This window comes from Geotrypetes seraphini, chromosome 17 (assembly GCF_902459505.1).
Source record: "Geotrypetes seraphini chromosome 17, aGeoSer1.1, whole genome shotgun sequence".
Taxonomy (NCBI): domain Eukaryota; kingdom Metazoa; phylum Chordata; class Amphibia; order Gymnophiona; family Dermophiidae; genus Geotrypetes; species Geotrypetes seraphini.
The window spans coordinates 44,369,489-44,395,477 of record NC_047100.1 but is presented as its reverse complement, the minus strand read 5'-3'; the positions used below and the strand labels follow the sequence as shown (position 1 = coordinate 44,395,477).

Genomic DNA, 25,989 nt, shown 5'->3' with positions numbered 1-25,989 from the left:
AGCCAATCAGGAAGATGTTCCATGAGCTCAGGAAGAATCCAATACATATCCTGCCGCATGATACAAGCTTGATGATATCTGTAGAAATTTGGGAAATTTACCCCAGAAATGTTTTTGAAAATTGACACAGTACCTGCTCATTCCTTACCAAGAATCTGCTTAAGGGAACATTCATGCACACACAAGTGATGTTGCATTACTCACGTGTAAACTTTTAGGACAAAATCCTTCTCTTCCTTCAGTTCAGAAATGGACTGAAGAACATCCATTAGGCTGAGCACAGCGCAGCCATAGGGGCGACGATAATGCAGATGAGGAGAGCCCTTCTTACAGTCATTCAGCAGCATGCGACCTACAATGTACAACACAATTAGAATGAAAAAACTGCCCGTCTTTAATTCTAACAACTCATGTTTACACAGATTAATTTTAAACTATGGCAGAATAAAAGCAAAACCACATAAATATATAAAGGGAAGAAGCAGAGATGTCACCTGAAGGAATTCTCTGTAAATATCATCATAAAACCTGTCCTCACTTGATTTGCCTCCTACCTCTCCCGTTGCACCTTTACTGTATGTGGGTCCTCCTCAGCTGCTTTTCCACTAGCAGTTGGCGTATCCCAGGGCTCTTACTTAGAACTTCTTCTTTTCTCTCTCTATACCTCTTCCCTCGGTGCCCTGATCTCCTCCCATGGCTTCCACTATCACCTATATGCTGATGACTCGCAGATCTACCTCTCTACACCTGAAATTTCACCTAAAGTCCAAGAAAAAGACTCAACCTGATTGTGTGACATTGCTGCCTGGATGCCTCGCTGCCATCTGAAACTAAGCATGTCCAAGACTAAGCCACTCCTCTTTCCTCCTAAACCCTCTCCTTCCATTTTCCATCTCTGTAAATTATACTGTTATCGTTCCAGTCTCCTCTGCTCGCAGCCATGGAGTCATCTTCGACTCTGACCTCTCATTTTCTACACATATCCAACAGACTGCTAAAACCTGTTACTTCTATTTCTACATCACCACCAAAATTTGCCCCTTCCTCTCTGAGCACACTACCCGGACCCTTGTCCACACTCTCATAACCTCACGCTTAGACTACTGAAATTCATTTTTAACAGGTCTCTCACTGAACCGCCTCTCCCCCCTACAACTTATGATTCATCCAAATTTTTCCCATAGTATCTTCTCTAATTCTCTACGACTCTTCTTTGTGTGTTTCTAATACTTTTTGGGTCCAAGTTCATCAACCTTTGATGATTATTTTTGTTTGTTCATAAAAGACTTGGCGTTTTGTACACCATTTCTGCAGTTTTTTTCTTTTGTTCTCTAATACTTTTTACACATTTGAAAGCCATGATTTTTGCTTAAGTGTGAGTTTATTATTCGAGTGACATTATGACATTTCTTGTGTTCAATTTGAGCAATTTTATGTATTTTTAATGGGTCTATCTAATGGGCAGACTAAATGGACCGTTCAGGTCTTTATCTACCGTCATTTACTATGTTACTATGTTTAAAATGACTAACTTCTCAGTCTTTGTTTGCTATTAAGAACAGTTGGAATTGCATGCAATCTTTCTGAACAAGCTAGGTATTCAGAGGTAAGAAATTTGTTTAGTTTATTAATTGAAAAGCATATTTTCCTGAAAAGAAACAATGGGCCTCTTTTTTGAAGCCATGCTAGCGAATGCTGTAGGGAAAATGCACCAAAAAAACTTTTAATTCTTATGGGCTTCAGTGCATTTACCGCAATGGCCCACACTATCGGGTTTTGATAAAAGAGGCTAAATGTTTGTTAGCTTCAAGTTTGAAGTTTATAAAAATTTTGATAAAACGCAAATCAAGATTTCTAAGCATTTTACAATTTGTATTAAAAAGGGGAAAACAATGAACAAATGAGTACCGACTAAACAATACATCACACATGTGAAACAATAGGAAAATGGGGAGAACTACAATTTAAAAGTAAAAAGAATAAGAAGGGTAAACCACAATAGGGAAGCTAGGTACAGATTATTAAATAACCTTGGCTGATTCCAAGTCTTCAACAGTTATATGCATCACGGAAGATCCAGTTAGTTTGGATCCTTTCTTATAATTTTAAATAAAGCTTTTAATATTGAAATCAGGATGTCAATAGTTTCACTCAGTTCAAACAAGGCACTGATTGTAAGATTTTAAGATTTAAATTTGAAAACAAACGGAAATAGCAGTTTGAATAAAGGTGGAAATTTTCCCTAAATTAGGTTCAGTCTCATGACACTAAATGTAAAGATGCAGTTAAGTTTGCCATATCAATTGTCAATCATTTAGAATGGGAAACTGGCTTCAAAATGATGATGCACCATTGATTGGTAAAGAGCAATGCCTAAAATTGTCTGTAATTGTTCTCAGCTTTTTATACAAGTTAGAGAATATTAAGAGGTAAGAAATTTGTTCTGTTAATTAATCCAGAAGTATACACTTTTTCAACATGAAATAGAGTTATTGATTTTAGAAGAAATACACTAGCCATGATTACATATTGTGGGAAAATATAACAATTCATTTAAATGGAAACATGATATGAGTTGTACTTTTAACAGACACTTTAAAATGTTCATATTTAGATACAATTCATAAACCCCTTGTGGATAATTTTGTTCCCAATGGAAAAGATTTTATCTAATTATTAATAATGTTGTAACGAAGACATTTAGGGGCTGATTCTATAAACGGGCATCCCAATTGTAAGCAGCAATAGGTGGCCCACTGATGTCTAGCAACCAATCGTGACAAAACAAAACCTTGAGGCAAGCCACCTTATACTGTTGGCATCTGTCACGGTTGAGGGAGACGAGTCGTTATACAAAGGATACCCACTATGAATATGCATTAGATTTGGATATAATAGAGGTAGTGCATGTAAATTTATCTCATGCATATTCATTGTGGGTATCCTAAAAATCTGACTGGCTGGGTGTGTACCGAGGATTAAGTTCAGAATTCCTGTTTTAGATGAACTGGCTAGCCATTCTAACTTTAAATGTATAACTTATCCATGTAAGTTCAGGATCATTGATTTAACCATCGTACATAAATAAACTGGCAGAAAATCTGCTTTAAAATATTCAGAAATCTTACTGGGATAGCTTTATGTAGAAGCTATATTGAACTTGTACTATATATTTAAAGGGCTTCAATTAATTATGACTGTATTCTGCCTCTCATTTTTATGATAATATTGATACATATTGACTGAAATATAGCACAGTTACTTACCGTAACAGGTGTTATCCAGGGACAGCAGGCAGATATTCTTGACTGATGGGTGACGGCACCGACGGAGCCCCGGTACGGACAATTTTAGAGTGATTGCACTCTAAGAACTTGGAAAGTTCTGGTAGGCCGCACCGCGCACGCGCGAGTGCCTTCCCGCCCGACAGAGGCGCGCGGTCCCCAGTTAGGATAAGCCAGCTAAGAAGCCAACCCGGGGAGGTGGGAGGGACGCAAGAATATCTGCCTGCTGTCCCTGGATAACACCTGTTACGGTAAGTAACTGTGCTTTATCCCAGGACAAGCAGGCAGCATATTCTTGACTGATGGGTGACCTCCAAGCTAACAAAAAGAGGGATGGAGGGAAGGTTGGCCATTAGGAAAACAAATTTTGCAAAACAGATTGGCCGAAGTGTCTATCCAGTCTGGAGAATGCATCCAGACAATAATGAGATGTAAAAGTATGAACTGAGGACCAAGTAGCAGCCTTGCAGATTTCCTCAATAGGAGTGGAACGGAGGAAAGCTACAGATGCTGCCATCGCTCGGACTCTATGGGCCGTGACAGAACCTTCCAGTGTCAGTCCGGTCTGAGCATAACAGAATGAAATGCACGCTGCCAGCCAATTAGACAACGTACGTTTAGAAACAGGACGTACCAATTTATTTGGATCAAAGGACAGAAAGAGTTGGGGAACTGATCTGTGGGGTTTCGTACGCTCTAGATAGTAAGTTAGAGCCCTCTTACAATCCAAAGTATGCAGAGCCTGTTCCCCAGAATGAGAGTGAGGTTTCGGAAAGAAGACAGGCAGAACAATGGATTGGTTGAGATGGAATTCAGAGACAACCTTAGGGAGAAACTTTGGATGTGTACGCAGAACCACCTTGTCATGATGAAAGACCGTAAAAGGTGGATCTGCAACTAGTGCATGTAGCTCACTGACCCTCCTGGCAGAGGTAAGAGCAATAAGGAAAAGTACCTTCCAAGTGAGAAACTCGAAAGGAGTGGTAGCTAAAGGTTCAAATGGAGGCTTCATTAAGGCGGAAAGAACCACATTGAGATCCCAGATAACAGGAGGGGCTTTAAGAGGTTGTTTCACATTGAAAAGACCTCGCATGAACCTGGACACCAGGGGATGAGCTGAGAGAAGTTTTCCATGAACCGGCTCATGGAAGGCAGCAATGGCACTGAGATGGACTCTGATGGAAGAAGACTTAAGGCCAGAGTCAGACAAAGAAAGCAAATAATCCAACAATGTCTCCACTGCCAGGGAAGTGGGATTAAGATGGTGAAGAAGACACCAGGAAGAAAATCTTGTCCACTTCTGATGGTAACATTGCAGAGTGGCTGGTTTCCTGGAGGCATCTAGAATGGAACGAACGGGCTGAGACAAAAGAGTATCATGAGAAGTCAGCCCGAGAGATACCAAGCTGTCAGGTGCAGAGACTGGAGGTTGGGATGTAGAAGGGTCTCCTGATGCTGTGTAAGCAGAGAAGGAAACAGTGGAAGAAGAAAAGGTTCCCTGGAACTGAGTTGAAGTAGAAGGGAGAACCAATGTTGCCTGGGCCACCTCGGAGCAATCAGAATCATAGTGGCTCGTTCCCTCTTGAGCTTGAACAAGGTTCTCAACATGAGAGGCAGAGGAGGGAAAGCGTACAGGAACAGATTGGACCAGTCGAGGAGAAATGCATCCGCTGCCAGACGGTGAGGAGAGTAGAGTCTGGAGCAGAATAGGGGCAGCTGGTGATTGTGAGGAGCTGCAAAGAGGTCTATCTGAGGAGTGCCCCATTGAGCGAAGATGGACTGTAGAATGAAAGGATCGAGTGTCCACTCGTGAGGCTGGAGAATTCTGCTGAGCTTGTCCGCTAAGGAATTCTTTTCTCCCTGAATGTAGATAGCTTTCAGGAATAGATGGTGATTTATGGCCCAAGTCCAGATCCTCTGGGCTTCCTGGCACAAGAGGCGAGAGCCCGTACCACCCTGCTTGTTGATGTAGTACATCGCAACTTGATTGTCTGTGCACAGCAGGAGAACTTGAGGAAAGAGAAGATGTTGGAAGGCCTTGAGGGCATAAAACATCGCTCTGAGTTCCAGGAAATTGATGTGATGCTTCTTTTCCTGGGCTGTCCAAAGGCCTTGAGTTTGGAACTCGTTCAAATGAGCTCCCCAGGCATAAGGGGAGGCGTCGGTGGTGATGATTAGTTGATGAGGAGGTAGATGGAGCAGAAGACCTCTGGAGAGATTTGAGGATATCAACTACCATTGTAGAGACTGACGAAGAGATGATGTGACAGATATGTGACGTGAGCAAGGATCCATCGCTTGGGACCACTGGGTAGCTAGGGTCCATGAGGAGTGCGCAGGTGAAGACGTGCGAAGGGTGTGACATGAACTGTGGAGGCCATGTGACCCAAGAGTATCATCATTTGCTTGGCAGAGATGGAAAGTTGTAGAAGCACCTGCTGACACAGAGATTGAAGCGTTTGAAGACGGTTGGATGGCAGGAACGCTCTCATGAGGACTGTGTCCAAAACATCTCCGATGAATTGAAGTCTCTGAGTGGGGATGAGATGAGATTTGGGTAGATTGATCTCGAACCCCAGAAGTTGAAGAAACATGATGGTTTGGTTGGTGGCCAGGAGAACAGTCTGAGATGAATTGGCCTTGATTAACCAGTCGTCCAGGTAAGGAAAGACCTGAAGGTGGTGAGATCGTAGAAAGGCAGCCACCACAATCAGACATTTGGTGAACACTCTTGGAGAGGAGGCAAGACCGAAGGGTAGCACCTTGTATTGGTAATGACAACGATTGATCATGAAGCGTAGGTACTGTCTGGAGGCCAGATTGACCGGTATATGAGTGTATGCTTCTTTGAGATCGAGGGAACATAGCCAGTCGCCTTGATTGAGAAGAGGGTAAAGAGTGGCCAGAGAAAGCATTTTTAATTTCTCCTTGACCAAGCATTTGTTTAGATCGCGAAGATCTAGAATGGGTCTTAGATCTCCTGTCTTTTTGGGGACTAGAAAATAACGGGAGTAAAATCCCTGCCCTCTCTGATCTAGAGGAACTTCCTCTATAGCGTTCAGAAGGAGGAGGGATTGAACTTCTTGAAGAAGGAGGGAAGACCGAGGAGTGTTGAAAGCAGACTCTCTTGGCAGACTTTGGGCAGGAGGTGTCTGAAAGTTGAGAGAGTAGCCGTGGCGGATGATGTTGAGGACCCACAGGTCCGAGGTGATGGTTTCCCAACGGCTTATGAAATGTTTAAGGCGTCCTCCTATGGGCTGTGAAAGATGAGTAGAAGGAGGAAGATTGGCTATGTCCAGGAGAACCAAGTCAAAAGGGCTGAGTTGACTTTTGAGAAGGAGGAGGTTTCACTTGCTGTTGCTGCTGGGTAGGTCGAGCAGGTTGCCTCTGTTGCTGCCTCTGACGCCTGGGTTGTTGCTGTGTTTGAGGTAAGGGACGAACCACAAACCTTCGTTGGTAGGCCGATTGTTGACGAAAAGGCCTAGAAGGTGGGGTCTTCTTCTTTGTCTTAAGGAGAGTATCCCATCGAGTCTCATGAGCTGAAAGTTTCTGAGTAGTAGAGTCCATGGATTCTCCGAACAGCTCATCCCCTAAGCAAGGTGCATTGGCCAGTCGATCTTGGTGATTGACATTGAGTTCGGACACTCTGAGCCAGGCCAGTCGTCGCATAGCCACTGACATAGCCGTGGCTCTAGAAGTCAGCTCAAAAGTGTCATAGATTGATCTGACCATGAACTTACGTAGTTGCAAGAGCGATGAAGAAGTTTGGCGAAAGGCTGATTTCTTACGGTCAGGGAGATATTTCTCAAAAGATGACAAACTTTGAATAAGATGCTTAAGATAAAAGGAAAAATGGAAAGCATAGTTTCCTCACCTGTTCGCTAGCATTGCATTTTGATACAGCCTTTTGCCAAACTTATCCATGGCCTTACCTTCCCTGCCAGGAGGGACAGAAGCATATACACTAGCCCCCGTGGATTTCTTTAAAGTAGACTCTACTAATAAAGACTCATGGGGGAGTTGAGGCTTGTCAAAGCCTGGAATTGGTATAACCTTATATAAGGAGTCCAGTTTACGGGGAGCTCCTGGAATGGTCAAGGGTGTCTCTAGATTTTTGTAAAATGTCTCTCTTAAAATGTCATGGAGAGGCAGCTTGAGAAATTCCCTTGGAGGCTGGTCAAAGTCAAGAGCATCTAAAAATGCCTTGGATTTTTTGGATTCAGCCTCCAAGGGAATAGATAAAGAGTCACACATCTCTTTAAGAAAAGAGGTGAAAGAAGTTGCATCAGGTTTGGAAGATGGATCAAAACCAGAAGGATCCTCGTCTCCTGATGAACACTCTCCCTCAGAGTGGTGATTCACCCCACAGATCAGGGTACCTCACCTGAAAACTGCGGTCTCGTGACTCCGGTGTGGAGGGTTCTAGGTGTCGAGTTTTATGAGTCGACTTACCAGACCTCTGTGAACCGGTACCGGGAGATGTTAAGGGTTGTGCCGGTGCCGATGTTTGAACAGCCTGGTGTCTCGGTTCCGGTGCCAAGACTGGCATTGATACCGAAGAAGTGATGTGCCCCGGTACCGACAAAGTGGATGCCGATAAAGGGGGCTGCTGCACCGTCGGTACCGGCGGCTCAGACCGGACCGGGACTGGAAGGCTCGGAGTCAAAAGAGCAGGGAGTAGCTGTTGGAGTTGTTCCTTTAGCTGGACCTGCAGGACGGCGGCAATGCGCTCGTCCAATGAAGGCACCGGTACCGCTTTTTTCTTCTGCGGTACCTTGGGTGCCGCTCTACACTCCGAAGAGGAACCCGATGTCGAGGGGCTCACCTCAATCGGAGCGGAGCACTTCCGTGGGCGCCTCGTGGTCGGCAGGATTGGACTCGCTGCTACTGAGACCGGAGGACGCTCCAACGGGGAAGGCTTCTTAGCCGGCTTACCTGCGGGGTGCGACGCCGGCGCGGTATCGCGCGGTGTCGATGAAGTAGGTGCCGACTGAGATGGAGCCGACGTCGGTGCCGGTGGTGCGGAATCAGACATCTCGGCGCCAAACAATAACAGCTGCTGTATCTGGCGGTTTTTAAGTGTTCTCTTCTTTAAAGTCGCACAGCGGGAGCAGGTAGACGCTCGATGGTCAGGACCAAGACACTGCAGACACCAGTTGTGTGGGTCTGTCAGTGAAATTGGTCGAGCGCACCGCTGGCACTTTTTAAACCCGGGTTGAGGGGGCATGAAAGTGAATACGGCTTCTGCCAAATCGAAGGCCGAGGCCTTGATGATGGCAATAGGCCCCGCCGGGGCTAACCGAAAACTGAAGAAAAAAATGTTTTGTTTTTTTTTAAGAAAAGAAAAGAAAGAACGGAAATAAAATTTCCAAAAGGGTTTACGCGAGCGGGAAGGCAATATTTATAGAAAAAAAGAACTTAACTAAGAAACTGGGGACCGCGCGCCTCTGTCGGGCGGGAAGGCACTCGCGCGTGCGTGGTGCGGCCTACCAGAACTTTCCAAGTTCTTAGAGTGCAATCACTCTAAAATTGTCCGTACCGGGGCTCCGTCGGTGCCGTCACCCATCAGTCAAGAATATGCTGCCTGCTTGTCCTGGGATATTATGTTTAACCTGAGAAACTAGCCATATATAGTACAATTATTTTGTGAATGATTTAAAATTTGGACCTTTAATATCCTACCTATGCGGATCACATGGGCTATGATGTATAAATCTCTCTTCATGTCCTTGCTGCTCAGATCCTAATATATGGATAAAAGGAGAGAAAAACAGTAGATGAACCTGTATCATTGTTAGTTTGAGATTTTTTTTTTTTTTTGAAACATTTATGAACCACTTATCAAATCTTCTAAACAGGGTACAGAGGAACACTAATAATACAATATAACATCACAATGCAATACAAATACAATGATTCTCTATAAGTAATTCACATAGGTACTCTCTAAACTTGCTCATATACCTGCTGAAACAGAAAAGTTTTCAAACCTTTTTTTAAATTCCTTCACAACCAGCAGAAGAAAATAAAAGACTGGTATTGCTCTAGTCTTACAGTTTGTAAGGAATGTACATCTAACTTAGCCTGATTCATTGATTTCATAGCTCTCGGAAGCTGATACAATCTTAATCTAGCAGTGATGGCAACAGAGATGGTATTACTCAATACCAGCAATATAACTTGAAATTTTCTGCTAGTTCGGCAGCCAGTGTAAGCATTTTAAAAGTGGAGAAGTATGTGGCTATTGTGTTCTGGGCCACTTGTAGCACTCACAAAGTTTTTAGATATTCCTAAAGGTAATTCATTACAGTAGTCTTTGAATAACTTTCCTAAAGTTATCCTCTGTCAGATACTCTCAATCTACGCAATGTATGTAGTCTACAAAATACCCGACATTACTTTTTGTACTTGACACTTAAGTGTCAACTTGGAGTTAATCATTACTCCCAAGTATTGAATTTGTGTCACAACTGGAACCTGAATATCTACAATTATGACTTTAGGGGGACTATCTTATGAGGAATATGATGATAGGAATATAATTTGAGTTTTTGAAATATTCAAATTGAGCTTATTTGTTAACATCCAGTCATCTATCTTGCGTAAGCACAAATATCACAATTACTTACCATAACAGTTGTTATCCAGGGACAGCAGGCAGCTATTCTCATATATGGGTGACATCATCCATGGAGCCCGGATGCGGACAGCCTCGCAAGCAGACTTGCTTGTAGAAACTCTGAAGTTTTTGAGTCTGCCGCACCGCGCATGCGCGAGTGCCTTCCCGCCCAGCACAGGGCGAGTCTCCTCAGTTCAGATAGCTAGCAGAGAAGCCAACCAGAGGAGGTGGATGGGTTGTGAGAAGAGCTGCCTGCTGTCCCTGGATAACAACAGTTACGGTAAGTAACTGTGCTTTATCCCAGGACAAGCAAGCAGCCTATTCTCACATGTGGGTGACCTCCAAGCTAACCAGAATGGGATGGTGGGAGAGTTGGCAACTTAGGAGAATACATTTTGTAATACTCTGGCCAAAATGGCTATCCTGTCTGAAGAAAACATCCAGACAATAATGAGAGGTGAAAGTGTGAAGCGAGGACCAGGTGGCAGCTTTGCAAATTTCCTCCATAGGAGTGGATCTGAGGAAAGCTACTGAAGCCACCTTGGCTCTGACTTTGTGGGCTGTAACTCGACTCTGTAGATGCAGTCCAGCCTGGGCACAGCAGAAATATATACAAGCAGCCATCCAGTTGGAGATGGTTCACTTAGAAATCGGATGTCCCAGCTTATTCGGATCGAAAGAGACAAAGAGTTGAGGAACAGATCTGTGTGGTTTGGTGTATTCTAAGTAGAAGACCAAAGCACACTTAGAATCCAGGGTATAAAGAGCTGATTCTCCAGGATGAGAATGAGGCCTTGGAAAAAATACTGGAAGTACAATGGATTGATTGAGATGAAATTCTGAAACCACTTTAGGTAAGAATTTAGGATGAGTACGGAGGACCACCTTGTCATGATGGAAAACTGTGAAAGGTGGATCAGCAACTAAAGCTTGCAGCTCACTGACTCTTCGAGCAGATGTGAGTGAAATGAGAAACACCACTTTCCAAGTGAGATATTTGAGATGAACCATATCCATTGATTCAAAAGGAAGCCTCATCAATTGAGAAGAACAACATTGAGATCCCAAACCACTGGAGGTGGTTCGAGAGAAGTTTTGACATTGAAAAGTCCTTTCATAAATCTGGAAACCACAGGATGAACAGAAAGGGATTTCCCTTCAATAGGCTGATGGAAAGCAGCAATTGCACTAAGATGGACTCGAATGGATGTAGACTTGAGGGCAGAGGAAGATAAGTGCAGAAGATAATCTTAAGATGGAAGACAAGGAGGTATCTTGAGGCTCTTTGTTATGAGAGAAGTACCATGTAGAAAATCTAGTCCATTTTTGGTGGTAGCATTGTCTAGTGGCAGGATTTCTGGAAGCCTCTAAAATGCCCCGAACAGGTTGCAAAAACTGAATATGAGTTATGTTAAGAGGTACCAAGCTGTCAGGTGTAGAGACTGCAGGTTGGGATGAAGCAGAGATCCCTGACTCTGTGTAAGCAGAGATGGAAAAACTGGTAGAAGGTATGGCTCCCTGCTGCTGAGCTGAAGTAGAAAGGAGAACCAGGGTTGCATGGGCCACCGAGGAGCTATTAGAATCATGGTGGCATGATCTTTCTTGAGCTTGACAAGAGTCTTGAGAATGAGAGGGAATGCATACAGGAACAGATTTGTCCATTCCAGAAGGAAAACATCTGCCTCGAGGCGAAGAGGAGAATATATCCTGGAGCAGAACTGAGGCAGTTTGTGGTTGTAGGGAGACGCAAAGAGATCTATTTGAGGTGTTCCCCTCTGAAAAAAAATGTGATGTAGAGGCGAGGAATTGAGTATCCATTCGTGAGGTTGCAGAAGGCGACTCAATTTGTTCGCAAGACAGTTTTTCTCTCCTTGAATGTAAACTGCTTTCAGGAAGGTGTTGTGATGGATCGCCCAGTCCCATATCCTTTGAGTTTCCAGACAAAGAGGGAGAGATCCCGTTCCTCCCTGCTTGTTGACGTAGTACATGGCGACTTGATTGTCTGTCCGAATAAGGACTACTTGATTGTGCAGAAGATGCTGAAAAGCTTTGAGAGCATTGAAGATCGCTCTGAGTTTCAACAGAATGATGCGACACTGACGATCCATGCTGCACCAGTGGCCTTGAGTATGGAGACCGTTGAGATGAGCCCCCCAAGCGTTGGTCGAGGAATCTGTCGTGAGGACCTTCTGATGAGGGAGTGTCTGGAACAGTAAACATCTGGAAAGATTTGAAGACAGCATCCACCAGTGGAGACTCTGTCTCAATGAAGGAGTGACTGTAATGTGTTGAGAGTGAGCTGCAAGCCTGCGCCCACTGAGATGCCAGGGTCCACTGAGGAATTCTGAGGTGAAGTCTGACATAAGGAGTCACGTGAACGGTTGAGGCCATGTGACTGAGTAGTATCAAAATGTGTCTCGCTGAGAGTGAAGAAAGGAAGACACTTTGCAGCAAAACTGAAGAAGAGCATCCAGATGCTGCTGAGGAAGAAATGCTCCGAGTTGGACAGTGTCCAGAACAGCTCTGATGAACTGTAAGTTCTGAGAGGGCTGAAGATGGGATTTGGGAAAGTTGATTTCGAATCCCAAGCTTTGAAGGAATCACGTAGTCCATTGGGTCACTGCAATAACCCCTTGAGATGTTGATTCTTTGATGAGCCAGTCGTCCAAGTAGGGGAACACCTGAAGACCATGGTTCCGCAGAGCTGCTGCCACCACTACTAGGCACGGTGAACACTCTTGGAGATGATGCCAGGCCGAAGGGTAGCACTCTGTACTGAAAATGCAGATTCCCCACCCGAAATCTGAGGTACTGATGGGAGGCCGATGAATGATGTGCGTGTATGCCTCCTTGAGATCTAGAGAACATAACCAATCGTTCTGATCTAGAAGGGGATAAAGGGATGCCAGGGACAGCATGCAAAATTTTTCTTTGACCAAAAATTTGTTAAGAGACCTGAGATCTAGTATGGGCCGCAGATCACCCATCTTCTTCGGAACTAGGAAGTAATGGGAGTAAAACCCCCTGCTCTGCTGTTCCAAGGGAACTTTCTTGATGGCACAGAGACAAAGCAGAGCTTGAGCTTCCTGAAGAAGAAGGGCTGCCTGGGATGGATTGGAAGGATACTCTCTTGGAGGAAGCTCTGGTGGGATTGAGTAAAATGAAGAGAGTATCCTTCCTTGATTATTGACAGTACCCAGAGGTCGGATGTAATGGTCTCTCATTGATGGTAAAAATGATGGAGATGACCTCTGATGGGAAGATGAGAGGACAGAGGCAGAACGATGGAGGTTATGCTCTGTTTGAGACAGTCAAAAAGGCTGAGAAGCCTTAGGTGTAGCAGAAGGCTGAGGTTTCTGTTGCTTCTGCTATTGTTGCAGTTTCTTGTGAGGTGCTCGAGTGTAAGGAGCTGCCCTCGGAGGATAACGCCTCTGATAGGATGGAAGAGGCTTGGAAGGAGCTGGCTTAGGCTTTGGTCTGATGATGGAAGCAAAAGATTTTGCATGCTCAGACTTCTTGGTGGCAGCCTCTATCGATTCATCAAAGAGGTCATTGCCTTCACAAGGAATATTGGCCAGACAATCCTGAATGTTGGGATCCATATTAATGGTGCGAAGCCAGGCCAGGCGGCGCATCGCTACTGAGAAAGCACTGACCCTCGAGGAAAGTTCAAAGTCATCATAAGGTGACTGAAGAAGGTGTAACCTAAGTTGTGCTAAAGTAGCAATGACTTGCTGGAACTCTAAAAGCCTGTGTTGACCAAGGTCTTTTGAAAAACCAGGGAGAATATCAATAAAATACTTGCCATTCAACATATAACCAATAATTGGAAAAATTACAAGAATCTTAATTATACATTCTGGTGGAATTCGTTATGCCATATTTTTAAGATGGAAAGAGCAATAGGGACATATAATAACTTTGCAAAGATATGGGGGCCATTGGAAAAATATTGTGATGAATAGGCATCAATTTTTTTTTTCTTTTCCTTTTCTTTTCTTTCTTAGTTCTATTTAGCACACTCAACGGGGAGGGTGGATTGGGTGTGCAATTCAATAAGATATGTTATAATATGTTGTATAAAATAGTATATTTTATTTTGTTGAGAATGTGATGAAGGGTGGGTGGGTGGGGATCTTACACTATTTAGTTTTTGTGTGTTAGATATTACAGTGCTATATTGGAATTACTTTATGATATATTTTTGTGCACTTGTTGATTTGATTTAAAAATGAATAAAGATTTATAAAATAAAATACTTGAAATAAGTAGTAAAGATAAAATTATAATTTAAAACCCTGGAGGCCATCATCAATTTTGATAAAGATGACAGCCAAATTTGTCCATGGTCCTGCCCTCTCTGCCAGGAGGTACGGTAGCATAGACCCTGGAAGGATGACACCTCTTTAAGGAAGATTCCACACGAAGGGACTGATGAGATAGTTGCGAGTTCTCAAAGCCCTTGCAATGTACAGTTCTATACCTCAATTCCAACTTGCCTGGAATAGTAGGGATGGCATAAGGAGTCTCCAGGTTTCATTTTAAAGTTTGAGAAAGAAGCCTGTTAAGAGGGAGTTTGAGAGACTCCACAGGAGGCCGAGGCATACTCATTTCCTCTAAATACTCCTTAAGAGTACTTAGTCCAATTTAAGATCCAGGCCTCAGCCATTTGACGGAGGAAGGAGGAAAAGGACAGTTGATCCGCAAGACCAGGGGTCTCCAAAGTCCCTCCTCGAGGGCCGAATCCAGTCAGGTTTTTTAAATTTCCCCAGTGAATATGCATGAGATCTATGTGCATGTACTGCTTTCAATGCATATTCATTGGGGAAATCCCGAAAACCTGACTGGATTTGGCACTCGAGGAAGGGACTTTGAAGACCCCTGTGCAAGAGGATGGCCTCAAGAGGGACTCTAAGTGCCTCGAGTGGAAAACGAAGGTGAAGCTTCCCTGGAGTATTGATATCCCAGAGAATAAGCAGACTTGGACAAGGCACTGGGAGAAGCAGAGCCTTCAGGTTCTGTTATTGGTGTCCTGGATCGAGGAGTTGGAGGCCTCTAAGAGCTAGAAGGCTTGGACGAGGAAGGCTTCTCTCTGGAGGAGGACCGGCGCCTCGATGAGGGCCTCAACCGGCGATGAGGGTGCTGCTTGGAAGCAGGTATCATGTGAGGTCGAGGAGACTTCACCCTATGCCTCGAAATGGGCAATGCCTTATGTGAGGATATATGGCTGGAAGCTGTAGATCGAAGTCCCATAGACTCTGTATCTCAAAGCACTCCCAAAGACTTGGCTCCTTGTATGGAGTGTGAGGATTCCAGACGAGACACTCGTAAAGACTCAACTCCTTACATAGATTGTGTAGATTCAGCTCGAGGCACAGGCAAGGACTCAACTTCTTGTGAGACTGCCGAGTGCCCAGGCTGGACTGCAGGAAGCAGAGTCGAGGCAGGACTTTATTTTTTCAGTAACTGAACAAATTCCCGCTCTAAAATGGTCTGGATGGTAGCCTGCAATTGTGGATCCAAGTCTGAAACTGAACCACTTGCTGAGGCTATAGGCTCCGAGGATGAAGAGGAAGAATGCTTTGACTTGGAGGAATGATGTTTGGGTAGCTTGAGGACCACCGCTGGAACTGCCTGCAGAGGTATCTGACCTGAGGGAAGCTCAGGAGAAGACTTGGCAAATTTACTCGAGGTCGAGCACATTCCAAACGAGGAAGGTCTGATGAGAGTCGAGGCTGAAGTCGTGGAGGCAGGAGGACACCCCATAGCAGATCTGACCGAGTCGGAGGTTGAGGGTGTAGCACGGGTTTCCATACCAAAAATCTTCTCCACTTGCACTCGATGGCGTTTGAGGGCTCGAGGTTGAAGAGTAGCACAGCAAACGCACAACTCCGGGCAATGGTCAGGTCTCAGACACTGAAGGCACCAGCGGTGTAGGTTAGTGAGGGAGATCGCACACTGACTACACTTCTTGAAGCCTGTGACCGGCTGGCACATAGAAGAAAAGATAGCCGCCGCAAAGTCAAAGCCCACAGGCTGAAGGGTGTGCAACAGGCCCCGCCAGTCACTCGACCCAAAAAAAAAAATCAACTTTTTTTTTTTTCTTGAAGAATGACCGAAAAAAAAAAAAAGCACAGCGACATGGTAATAAGGAAAATAAAACACGAGCCGCGGTGAAAAGGCACAAAGCGAACTATGTTCAGCACAGAGCGTCAAAGATAGACTTCTCGGCTCCATGGAAAACTGAGAACTGGGGAGACGCACCCTGTGCTGGGCGGGAAGGTACTTGTGCATGCGCGGTGTGGCAGACTGGAAACTTACGAGTTTCTTCAAGCAAGTCTGCTTGCGAGGCTGTCCTCATCTGGACTCCGTGGATGACGTCACCCACATGTGTGAATAGGCTGCCTGCTTGTCCTGGGATAATGTTGGTGGTTCGGGGTGGGTGTCGGGGGTTTGGGAGAGTGTCGCGGGTTTGGGAGAGTGTTGGGGGTTTGTGGGAGCCCCGGCAGCAGGAGGGAGTGGGCATCCCTCCTGCTGTCCTTTAATTTAAAGAGGGGGGTGCCCAAGTTTCCAAAGCAGGAGGGTGTGGGCTTCCCTCTTACCAAATTTTCTTTTTTTAAGATCAGGGGTTGTAAGCCATTGTTGGGGGCATCCCAGCACAAGGTTTCTTTTTGTGTGGGTTGTTTGGTTTTTTTTAGGGGAGGGGTCAACGGGGACAGATATTGTGTGTGACACACACATCTATGTGCATTTTAAAAAAAGCTGCTGTTTTGTTTGGCGCTCTTTTTTAATGCTACCAGCACCTCCAGACCTGTCAGAGCTTTTGAGCATTACAAAACAGCCCTTCATTTTGTGCATCATGTGGGCATCAATCGCAGTGCTCATTTTAATAACCTCTTTGCAATATATTATAAACCACGCTCTCAAAAAATTCACAGCACAGCAATCATATGCACCATGTGAAACAAACGGAGTCACTTAGAAAATGTCTATGTATTCAAATGAGATACATTCAGATACCTCCGATTAAGCACATTTAAGGTTTTCACTTCACTGTAAAAATTACCACGAAGTAGGAAAAAGCCTCAGATCCCCTCCTCCACCAACCAAACAACAAAAGTCGTGAAAAAGTGGAGGCTATCATGGGGTAAAGTTAAATCACTGGCATAAAAAAACCTCCTCGTTTAATATTTTACTAAAGAAAAAGCCTTGTGCAATGCAAATCAAGAAGGTATCTGGATCCACCATGAAATAAATATCTATAGCGACTGGTGCTCTTATAGTCACAATGAAAAAATATTCTTCTGAAATAGGAGATAGAAAGCACACCACACATCTAGTGATTTAACTTTACCTCGTGATAGCCTCCACTTTTTCACAACTTTTGTTGTTTGGTTGGTGGGGGAGGGGGATCTGAGGTTTTTTCCCTACCTCGTGGCAATTTATACAGTGAAAACCTTAAATGTGCTTAATCAGAAGTATCTGAATGCATCTCATGTGAATACATAGACATTTTCTAAGTGGCTCTATTTGTTTTGCATGGTGCATATGATTGCTGTGCTGTGATTTTTTGAGAGTGTGATTTTTGAGAGTATTATTGTTTTTCTCATTGGGCTTGTGTAGTTCAGGCTCGTTGCAATATATTTAGATATGATTATTGGAGGCTGCTACAAACCACTTAAAAAATGTGATTTGCCACTTTGTGCATCAACAGATGCAATACTTTTGCTAAACCTGTTGAAATTGGCTTAACGATAATTGCTAAGCACACGGTGAGTTTTGTGTATCCAGACCTTTATCTTTGCTCCCCATGACTAAAACATAACTGAAAGCTCTTAGAGATAAACAGCTGAGTAGTTTGTACATACTGTGAAGAAGCCACAGAGGCGGTCTATCTTGTCTGGGTTTCTAGGGCCTCCATTTTTGTTCAATCTCACCATAAACCTTTCACTGAAAATCAATATAGAGAGATACAGTATATTATACTATGAATTTCACTCAACATGCCTTACATAGTACAACCAAATTTGGTATTATTTAACCAATATCCTTCTCCTCCCCACTTTTACAAAGCTGTGTTAGGCTTTATCGTAAGACGCAGAAGAATTATCTCCAATGCTCATAGAATTCCTATGAGCCTCGGAGCTAATACCACTGCGGTTGGCGATAAAAAAGCATAACGCAGCTTCATAAAAAGGGGGGGGGATATGGATTAGTAGTTAAAACAGTGGGCTGAGAAACAGGAAGCCCAGGGTTCAAAATCCTATTATATTCCATGTGATCTTGGGCAAGCCACTTTGCACTCCATTGTCTCAAAAACAAAACTGGAACTACATAATAATGTACTTCTCATCAATAAACAGTTCAATAAAAGGGCGATTATACTAAAACATTTTGCAAATAAACAGCTGTTTTAAATGCATAAATGGAGTGTCTGAAAATTAGGTCATGCCTAAAAGTACACACAATGTAAGTTGGAGAATGCTTGTATAGTAGGGCAGTGTTTTTCAACCGCTGTTCCGCGGCACACTAGTGTGCCGCGAGATGTTGCCTGGTGTGCCGCAGGGCCGCCATCAGGGCAGTACTACCAGTCCTGCATTCAGGGGCCCGGAGTTGACAGGGGGCCCGAGGCAGGGGCGCCAGTAGCTCGCCAAGGCAAAGTGAGTCGATCACCCAGGACTCACTTTGTCTTGGCGATCTAATCTATCGAGCCGATAAGTCTTCTACTCCCCGACGTCAATTCTGCAGTCGGAGAGGAAGTTCGGGCCAGCCAATCGCTGCCTGGCTGGGCGGAACTTCCTCTCCGATTGCAGAATTGACGTCAGGGAGAGCATGCGTCGGCGTCGGCTTTGGGGCCTGTTATCCATTGGTGGGTCCTGTTCCTCGATGGCAGCGGCAGTGGCAGTGGCTTGGGGAACGGCAGGGAGAAAGAAAGAAAGGGGGCAGGCAAGGAAACAGAAGGAAAGAAGAGAAACAGAAAAAAAGAAAGAAAGGTCAGGGAGAGAGGAAGAAAAAGTTGGGGGAGGGAATGAGGTAGTTCCTCTCTCATCTTTCTTCCTGTAAACCGTGCCGAGCTCCGCATTCGTGGAGATGGTGCGGTATATAAACCCAAGGTTTAGTTTAGTTTAGTTTAGAGGTGTGGAGGAGAGAAAGCATACAGGCTGATAGAAGGGAAGAAAGATTGGATGCACAGTCAGAAGAAGAAAGTGCAACCAGAAATCACCAGACAAGGTAGGAAAAATGAATTTATTTTAAATTTAGCAAAGTGGAGGCAGTATTACCACAGTTTTCAAAGGAATTTGCCCAAATAACTTAATAGTTAACTGGGTAAATTCCCAGAGATGAAAACTTCCCTTCACTTACTATGCACAGTTCTGAATTTATATCTGCTGTCTATATTTTACAACATGGTCACCTTTTACTAAACCGCAATAGTGGTTTTTAGCGCAGGGAGCCTATGAGCGTCAAGAGCAGCGCTGGGCATTCAGCGCAGCTCCCTGCGCTAAAAACTGCTATTGTGGTTTAATAAAAAGGATGGAGGGTATATTTGTCTATTTTTGTATGCTATAAAAACCAAATACAGAGAGAGACTGAGAGCTGTTGACGAAGAGCTACGTGTGTGTCTTTCTTCGATTCCAGCCAGAATATCAGCTTTGTGTTCAGCCAAACAGGCCCAGGTTTCGCACTGAATAAAGTATTTTATAATTTTTCACTATTCTGTTTACTTAATATTTCATAATAAAGTAATTATAAAATACTTTCTTTGTGTTTATTTGATTCCTATTCAAGAGAATAACTTTATATATAGTCAATATAGGCACAGAGTTAAATTTTTTAACATTTTCTAATGGTGGTGTGCCTCGTGATTTTTTTCATGAAACAAGTGTGCCTTTGCCCAAAAAAGGTTGAAAAACACTGTAGTAGGGAGTATTAAAAGGTGGTGTTGCAATTTCTGTACATATTTTATAAAATATGCATGATTGTACATTTATATCTACTCTTAAGCAGGCAGAATGTCTGTCTCTTCTTTTTTTCATTATTATTTTTTATTTTCAAGTTTTACATAAAGTGTACAAAATATTAAAATACAATTGATGAATACACAATATCACTTTTATATCTAATACATCATATTCTAAATATATTTATTTCCCCTCTCCCTCCCCCCACCCTTCTATTACTTTTCAATCATACATTACATATTGTATATCATATTATAGCATATTATGTAAAAATTATTTTCACTACCCCCCTCTATGTGTGTCACAAAGAAGATATTGAAAAGAAGAAAAGAAGAAGAAAAATCCTACTATTTATTCATTGCAATATTTTGTCAATGGCCCCCATATTTTTATAAATTTAGTATATGTCCCTCTTTGTATTGCTATTGCTCTTTCCATTTTGAATATATGACATATTGTATTCCACCAAAATGTATAATTTAGGTTATTATAATTCTTCCAATTGTTGGTTATATGCTGAATGGCAACCCCTGTCATAATTAATAAAAGCTTATTTTCTGGTGAAATTTGACTTTTTTTTCTCATCATCATTCCAAATAACACTGTATCATAAGATATTGCTATATAATTTTCCATCAATTTATTAATTTGTGGCCAAATTGCATTCCAAAAACTTTTAATGTAGGGACAATGATACAGTAAGTGATCTAACGTCCCTGGTTCCAGATTACAGTGCCAGCATTTATTGGACTTAGAACTATCTAATTTTTGCAAACGTGTAGGGGTCCAAAAAGCTCTATGTAATAAAAAGAACCAAGTTTGTCTCATAGATGCTGACACTGTACATCTCATTCTCCAAGACCAAATTAGTGGCCATTGAGATGCATTAATTTGATGCTTAATCTCAATGCTCCAAATATCTCTTAGATCATTTTTTGGTTTTTTATTTAAATATCCAGATATTAATTTATACCACAATGCGGCTTGATGTCCTAGGAAGTCTGCTTGAAAACATAAGAACTTTAAACTATATTGATTATTCAATGTTTTCCATTCAGGGAACCCAACCTGAATGGCCTGCTTCAATTGCAACCATTTAAAACTTTGTGTTTTATTAAGACCAAATCTATGTTGCAATTGTGAAAATTCCAGCAGTTTACCTTCTGAAATAACATCATCTAGAGATCTAATGCCTGCAATAATCCAGTTCTTCCAAAGGATTTGAGCTCCGCCAATTTTGATCTTGGAGTTTATCCATAGAGATTGATTAGTTGATTTGTTTATTGGGATAGGTGTTAATTTACTTATAAACCTCAACGTTTTCCAAGTATCCATTAATATTTTATTTTCTCTGTATCTTCTAGGTATATTAATACTTGGAAGATGAACTAAATTTAGGGGAAACATAAGGCGCCATTCCAAATACAACCAATCTGGTGCATTATCTATAAGTTCTGGGAGGATCCAATACATACCCTGATGTAGAATATAGGCTTGATGGTACCTATAAAAATTTGGAAAATTTACCCCTCCCTCCTTAATTGATTTTTGCAAAGTTACTAAAGCTATTCTAGGTGTTTTACCAAGCCAAAGAAATTTTGTTAAAATGCTATTAAGCTTTTTATAAAAGGACCCCTGAAAATAAATAGGTATCATACTCATTTGGTAACAAACTACAGGCAACATCATCATTTTAATAGTTTGAACTCTCCCCCACCAAGAAATATGTAAAGGGTTCCATTGCTCACACAACTCCGTAACTTTTTTTAATATAAATTTTTCATTCTCTTTTACGGTATCTTCAATTGTATTTTTAACTTGAATTCCAAGATATTTAAATCCTTCTTCTTTCCATATGAACGGAAAAGCGTCAATTAATCCTTTTACACAATGAACATTTAAAGGTATAATTTCAGATTTATTCCAATTAATTTTATAACCTGAAAATTTGCCAAACATATTAATTAATTCCAATAAAGAAGATAAGGTAGATTCTGGATTCCTCAAATAAAGTAAAATATCATCCGCATAAGCCGAAAGTTTATATTCCATATCAGAATATGGAATACCCTGTATCCCCTTTGCTTGCTGTATTGCTAACAATAAGGGTTCTAATACAACATCAAATAACAAAGGAGATAAAGGACAACCTTGCCTAACTCCCCTCTGCAATTGAAAACCATCAGATATCATATTATTAATATTTAATCTTGCAATCGGGAAGCTATACAAAGTTTTTACCATTTGTATAAATCCAGAACCTATACCAAACCATTCTAAAGCCTGATACATAAAATTCCATTCTACCCTATCAAACGCTTTTTCTGCATCCAAGGAAACTGTAAAAGCCGGTTCATCCATTTTTTTTGATAAATTTAACATATGAAACAATAATCTAGAGTTATTAGAGGAATGTCTTTTAGCAACGAAACCCGTCTGATGCGTGTCTATGATATATGGGAGAGCTTTGGCTAATCTCAAAGCCAAAATTTTCGCCAAAAGTTTATTATCCACATTTATTAAAGATATAGGCCTGTAGTTTGAAACCAAAGTAGGATCTTTATTTGGCTTAGGCAAAACAATTATTATTGATTCAGCCATAGTACCTTTAATATCACTTTTTATAAGTTGTGTCTGATATAAATTTAGTAAATATGGGGATAGGACATTTTGAAATGTTTTATAAAATTCTACTGTATAACCATCACCACCTGGAGCGGATCCAACTCTAAGAGATCTCAATGCTGTTTCTAATTCTTTTAATGATATAGGTTCATCTAAACTCCGTTGTATATGATCAGGGATCTTAGGTCCATTAATAGAATCTAAAAAATTTTTACCATCTTTTTGTCTCTCCAAATAAGGCTCGGAAGAATACAGGTCCTTATAAAATTTTAGAAATTGTTTTAAAATTATATTTGTTTGATTTGTTATTATACCATTATCATCTTTTATCCCATTTATATTAGTTTTTCTTTTTTTTTGCTTTAAGATAATTTGCCAATAATCTTCCCGCCTTATTAGAATTTCCATAATACATTGTTTGCTTGGAAAACAAATCTCTTCTTATCATTTTTGAAGTTAATTCATTATATTTACCTTTTGCTTTCAAAAGAGCTTGCAAAACCTCATGTTCCCATTTACTTACCAATTTAGCTTCTAATATTTTAATTTCTTTTTCTAATTCTATATATTGTATTTTAATCTGTTTCCTAACAAAAGCTGAATATGATATAATATTACCCCTCATAGTTGCTTTAAATGCATCCCATACATTCTCAATAGATGTATCCTCCACTAAATTTATTTGAAAGAAATCGTTAATTTGTGTTTTAAAATTTTCCAAAAATTTGTCATCCACAAGCAATGCATTATCAAATCTCCAAAGAGGTCTGCCATTCTCCAATTGATCCAATTGTAATTCTATCCATACTCCCGCATGATCTGAAATAATAATAGGATCTATGGAAGCTTTAATCACCTGTTGCACCTTATTTGTTGAAACAAAAATATAATCTATTCTTGAAAATGATTTATGAACCTGTGAACAAAATGAAAACTCCTGATCATTAAAATGAAGAATATGCCATATATCCTTCAAATCACATGATTGAGCCAAATTATCTAAACCTAAAGATTTTATACTTTTACCTGGTTTTTTATCCAATAATGGATCCATTACAGCATTAAAATCTCCAGCCACCACTAAATTAGAAGCAGCCAGTGGTAACAACATATTCTGTAACTTTTTAAAAAATTCTGATTGATTCGAATTAGGGGCATATATATTAAACAACGTCAGGGCATTATTTCCCATACTTATATCAATATGTATCCATCTTCCATGTGGGTCTGAATTTATTACCTTAATCTTGGCCATACATTTTTTATTTATAAGAATTGCTACCCCTGCTTTTTTACCCTCTGCTGGAGCAAAAAAACATTCTTTTACCCACCCACCCGTTAGTTTCTGTGATTCCTTTATATTAAGATGGGTCTCCTGCAGACAGTAAACATCCGCATTTTGCTTTTTTAAAAATGCTAATACCTTTTTCCTTTTGATTACATGATTCAGGCCATTGACATTAATAGAGTATATCTTAAAAGACATTATATATTTTAAAACTTATCATCATAATCTTTTTCCTTTCTTCTTTCATATTTAAAATCCAAAAAATATTCTCTATGACACACATATTTACCCCTGAAGTATCCAATCCCTTATTAACCTTCTCCTTATTCATTCTAGTAAATCCCATCTTTTTCCCTCCCTTTCCCACCCAATATAATGACTGCTTAAGGACACACATTGGAACAGCAACCCGAACATTCCCCTCCCCTCTAGGCAACCAATATTTAATTAATATCCCCTTCTATCTATCTATATTAACCTTTGATATCTTTAATCATATTTTACTCCTAACATTTCATTAATGTATCTTTATCCATTCATCAATTTTTAATTTATATTTCCCCAGTATTTTAGTTTATATCATAAAATTTTATCATAAACATATATTTAATATGGTAATGATATTTTTCCTATATCTTATACTTTCTATTCCATCAATTCTTATCATCCTTTAATATCTAAAAACAAATATCCATATCTTCATATATTATTTTAAAAGTTTTTAATATTCTTTTTCTTTTTTGCATTCTTCTTTTATCCAATTCTTATTGTTATCTGGTGCATTCTTTTTTTTTTCTTCTGCTTTTGTTTTTTCTTCAAGTTTTTATTTCTTTCTGATCACTCTTTACTCCATCCATCCATATTTTACTCTTTTAAGTTTAGTCTCTTGAGTTTTCATTCTGTCTTTCTTGTCTATTTCTTCTTTATATTTTTTATTGTCTTTTCTTTAGTTCATTTTATTTCCTGTTCTTTACTTCATATTTTTCTTTCTTCAGTATTCCAATGTCTCACAGTTTTATATTTTTTCACAATGTCATCAAAACCAATCTTGATATTTTATGATAATTTCAACATCCATTATGTTAAAATGACATAGGTTCTGATTTTGAAAGAAAGGTTTTTAGTTTTTCTGGATCTTCAAAATACAAAGATTTATCTCCAGAAGATACCCTCATTTTTGCTGGGTAATACAATCCGTATTTATATCCCTTTTCTTTTAATTGAGGTCTTAAGTCTAATAATCTCTTTCTTTTATTTGCTGTGTTTTTAGCAAAATCCGGCAAAAACCATATTTTGGATCCTTTGTAATTTAAATTTTTGTCTTTCTTGGCAGCATTTAAGATTTCTATTGCTTGTTGGTATCTAAGCATTTTGAATATTAATGGTCTTGGTCTGCCTTGATTTTCTATATTTTTTACTGGGATCCTGTGCGCCCTTTCTATTTCTAATGGTTGTTTTAAATCCAGTTGCAGTATTTTTGGAATTAAATTTTCTAGAAATTGTATGGCATTTTTCCCTTCCAAATTTTCCTGTATTCCAAAAAGTTTAATATTCTTCCTTCTTCCTCGGTTTTCATAATCTTCCAGCTGATTTTTCAATTTAGTCAGTTCCAAACTGTCATTTTTGCATCTGTTTCCTTCACATTCTAAGATCTCCATTTCAGCTTCTAAGTCAGTTGTTCTTTTATTATTTATTTCCATCTGTCTGTGGATATTTAGTATTTCTTCCTTCATTTCAGCCATATTACTCACAGTCTCTTTAAGCATTTGTTTAATCTGTCTTAATTCCTCCATAACTTCTGCTTTGCTCAACACATCCGTCTCTTCAGCAGGAAGTGGGACCTTGCTCGGTGTAATTTGATCCTGCTTCTGCCTTTTTGCTGACATACTAGTTTCATTTTTATTTAGTCGGTTGCTTGCCATGCTTCTGCTCTTATTTGATCTATTTTTTTGTTTTTTCCAATTTTATTTTCTCCACAGTGGTCTTTAGGACCACGAAGACTTCTGTCAGTCACAATTTACTGTAGCTTGCCTTCAATATCTTGCCGTTCCAGCCAAGAGAAAAAGCCGTTGAGGAAATAACAGATCTTTTGTCTTCTTCTCTCAGTGCCTTACTTCAGGTTCGGCAAGGTTAGTATCAGGCTGGTGTCATTCACACTGTGAGTATTTTGCTCACCTATGCCTCGCCGCTCCAGCATAGAAAAAACTGTAA

At 40.9% G+C, this 25,989-nt stretch overlaps 1 protein-coding gene across 3 annotated transcripts in view; it reads right to left on the bottom strand.

Moving 5' to 3' along the window:
- DOCK3 (dedicator of cytokinesis 3) overlaps positions 1–25,989 on the bottom strand; it is a 694,894-nt gene that overhangs the window by 530,266 nt on the left and 138,639 nt on the right. For all 3 annotated transcript variants that reach the window (XM_033926008.1, XM_033926006.1, XM_033926007.1), the window contains exons 10-12: positions 17,772–17,853; positions 8,967–9,027; positions 205–352 (exon numbers count right to left, since the gene is read on the bottom strand). In XM_033926008.1, the coding sequence (XP_033781899.1) occupies positions 205–352; positions 8,967–9,027; positions 17,772–17,853 (291 nt within the window). The remainder of the gene's footprint in view (positions 1–204; positions 353–8,966; positions 9,028–17,771; positions 17,854–25,989) is intronic.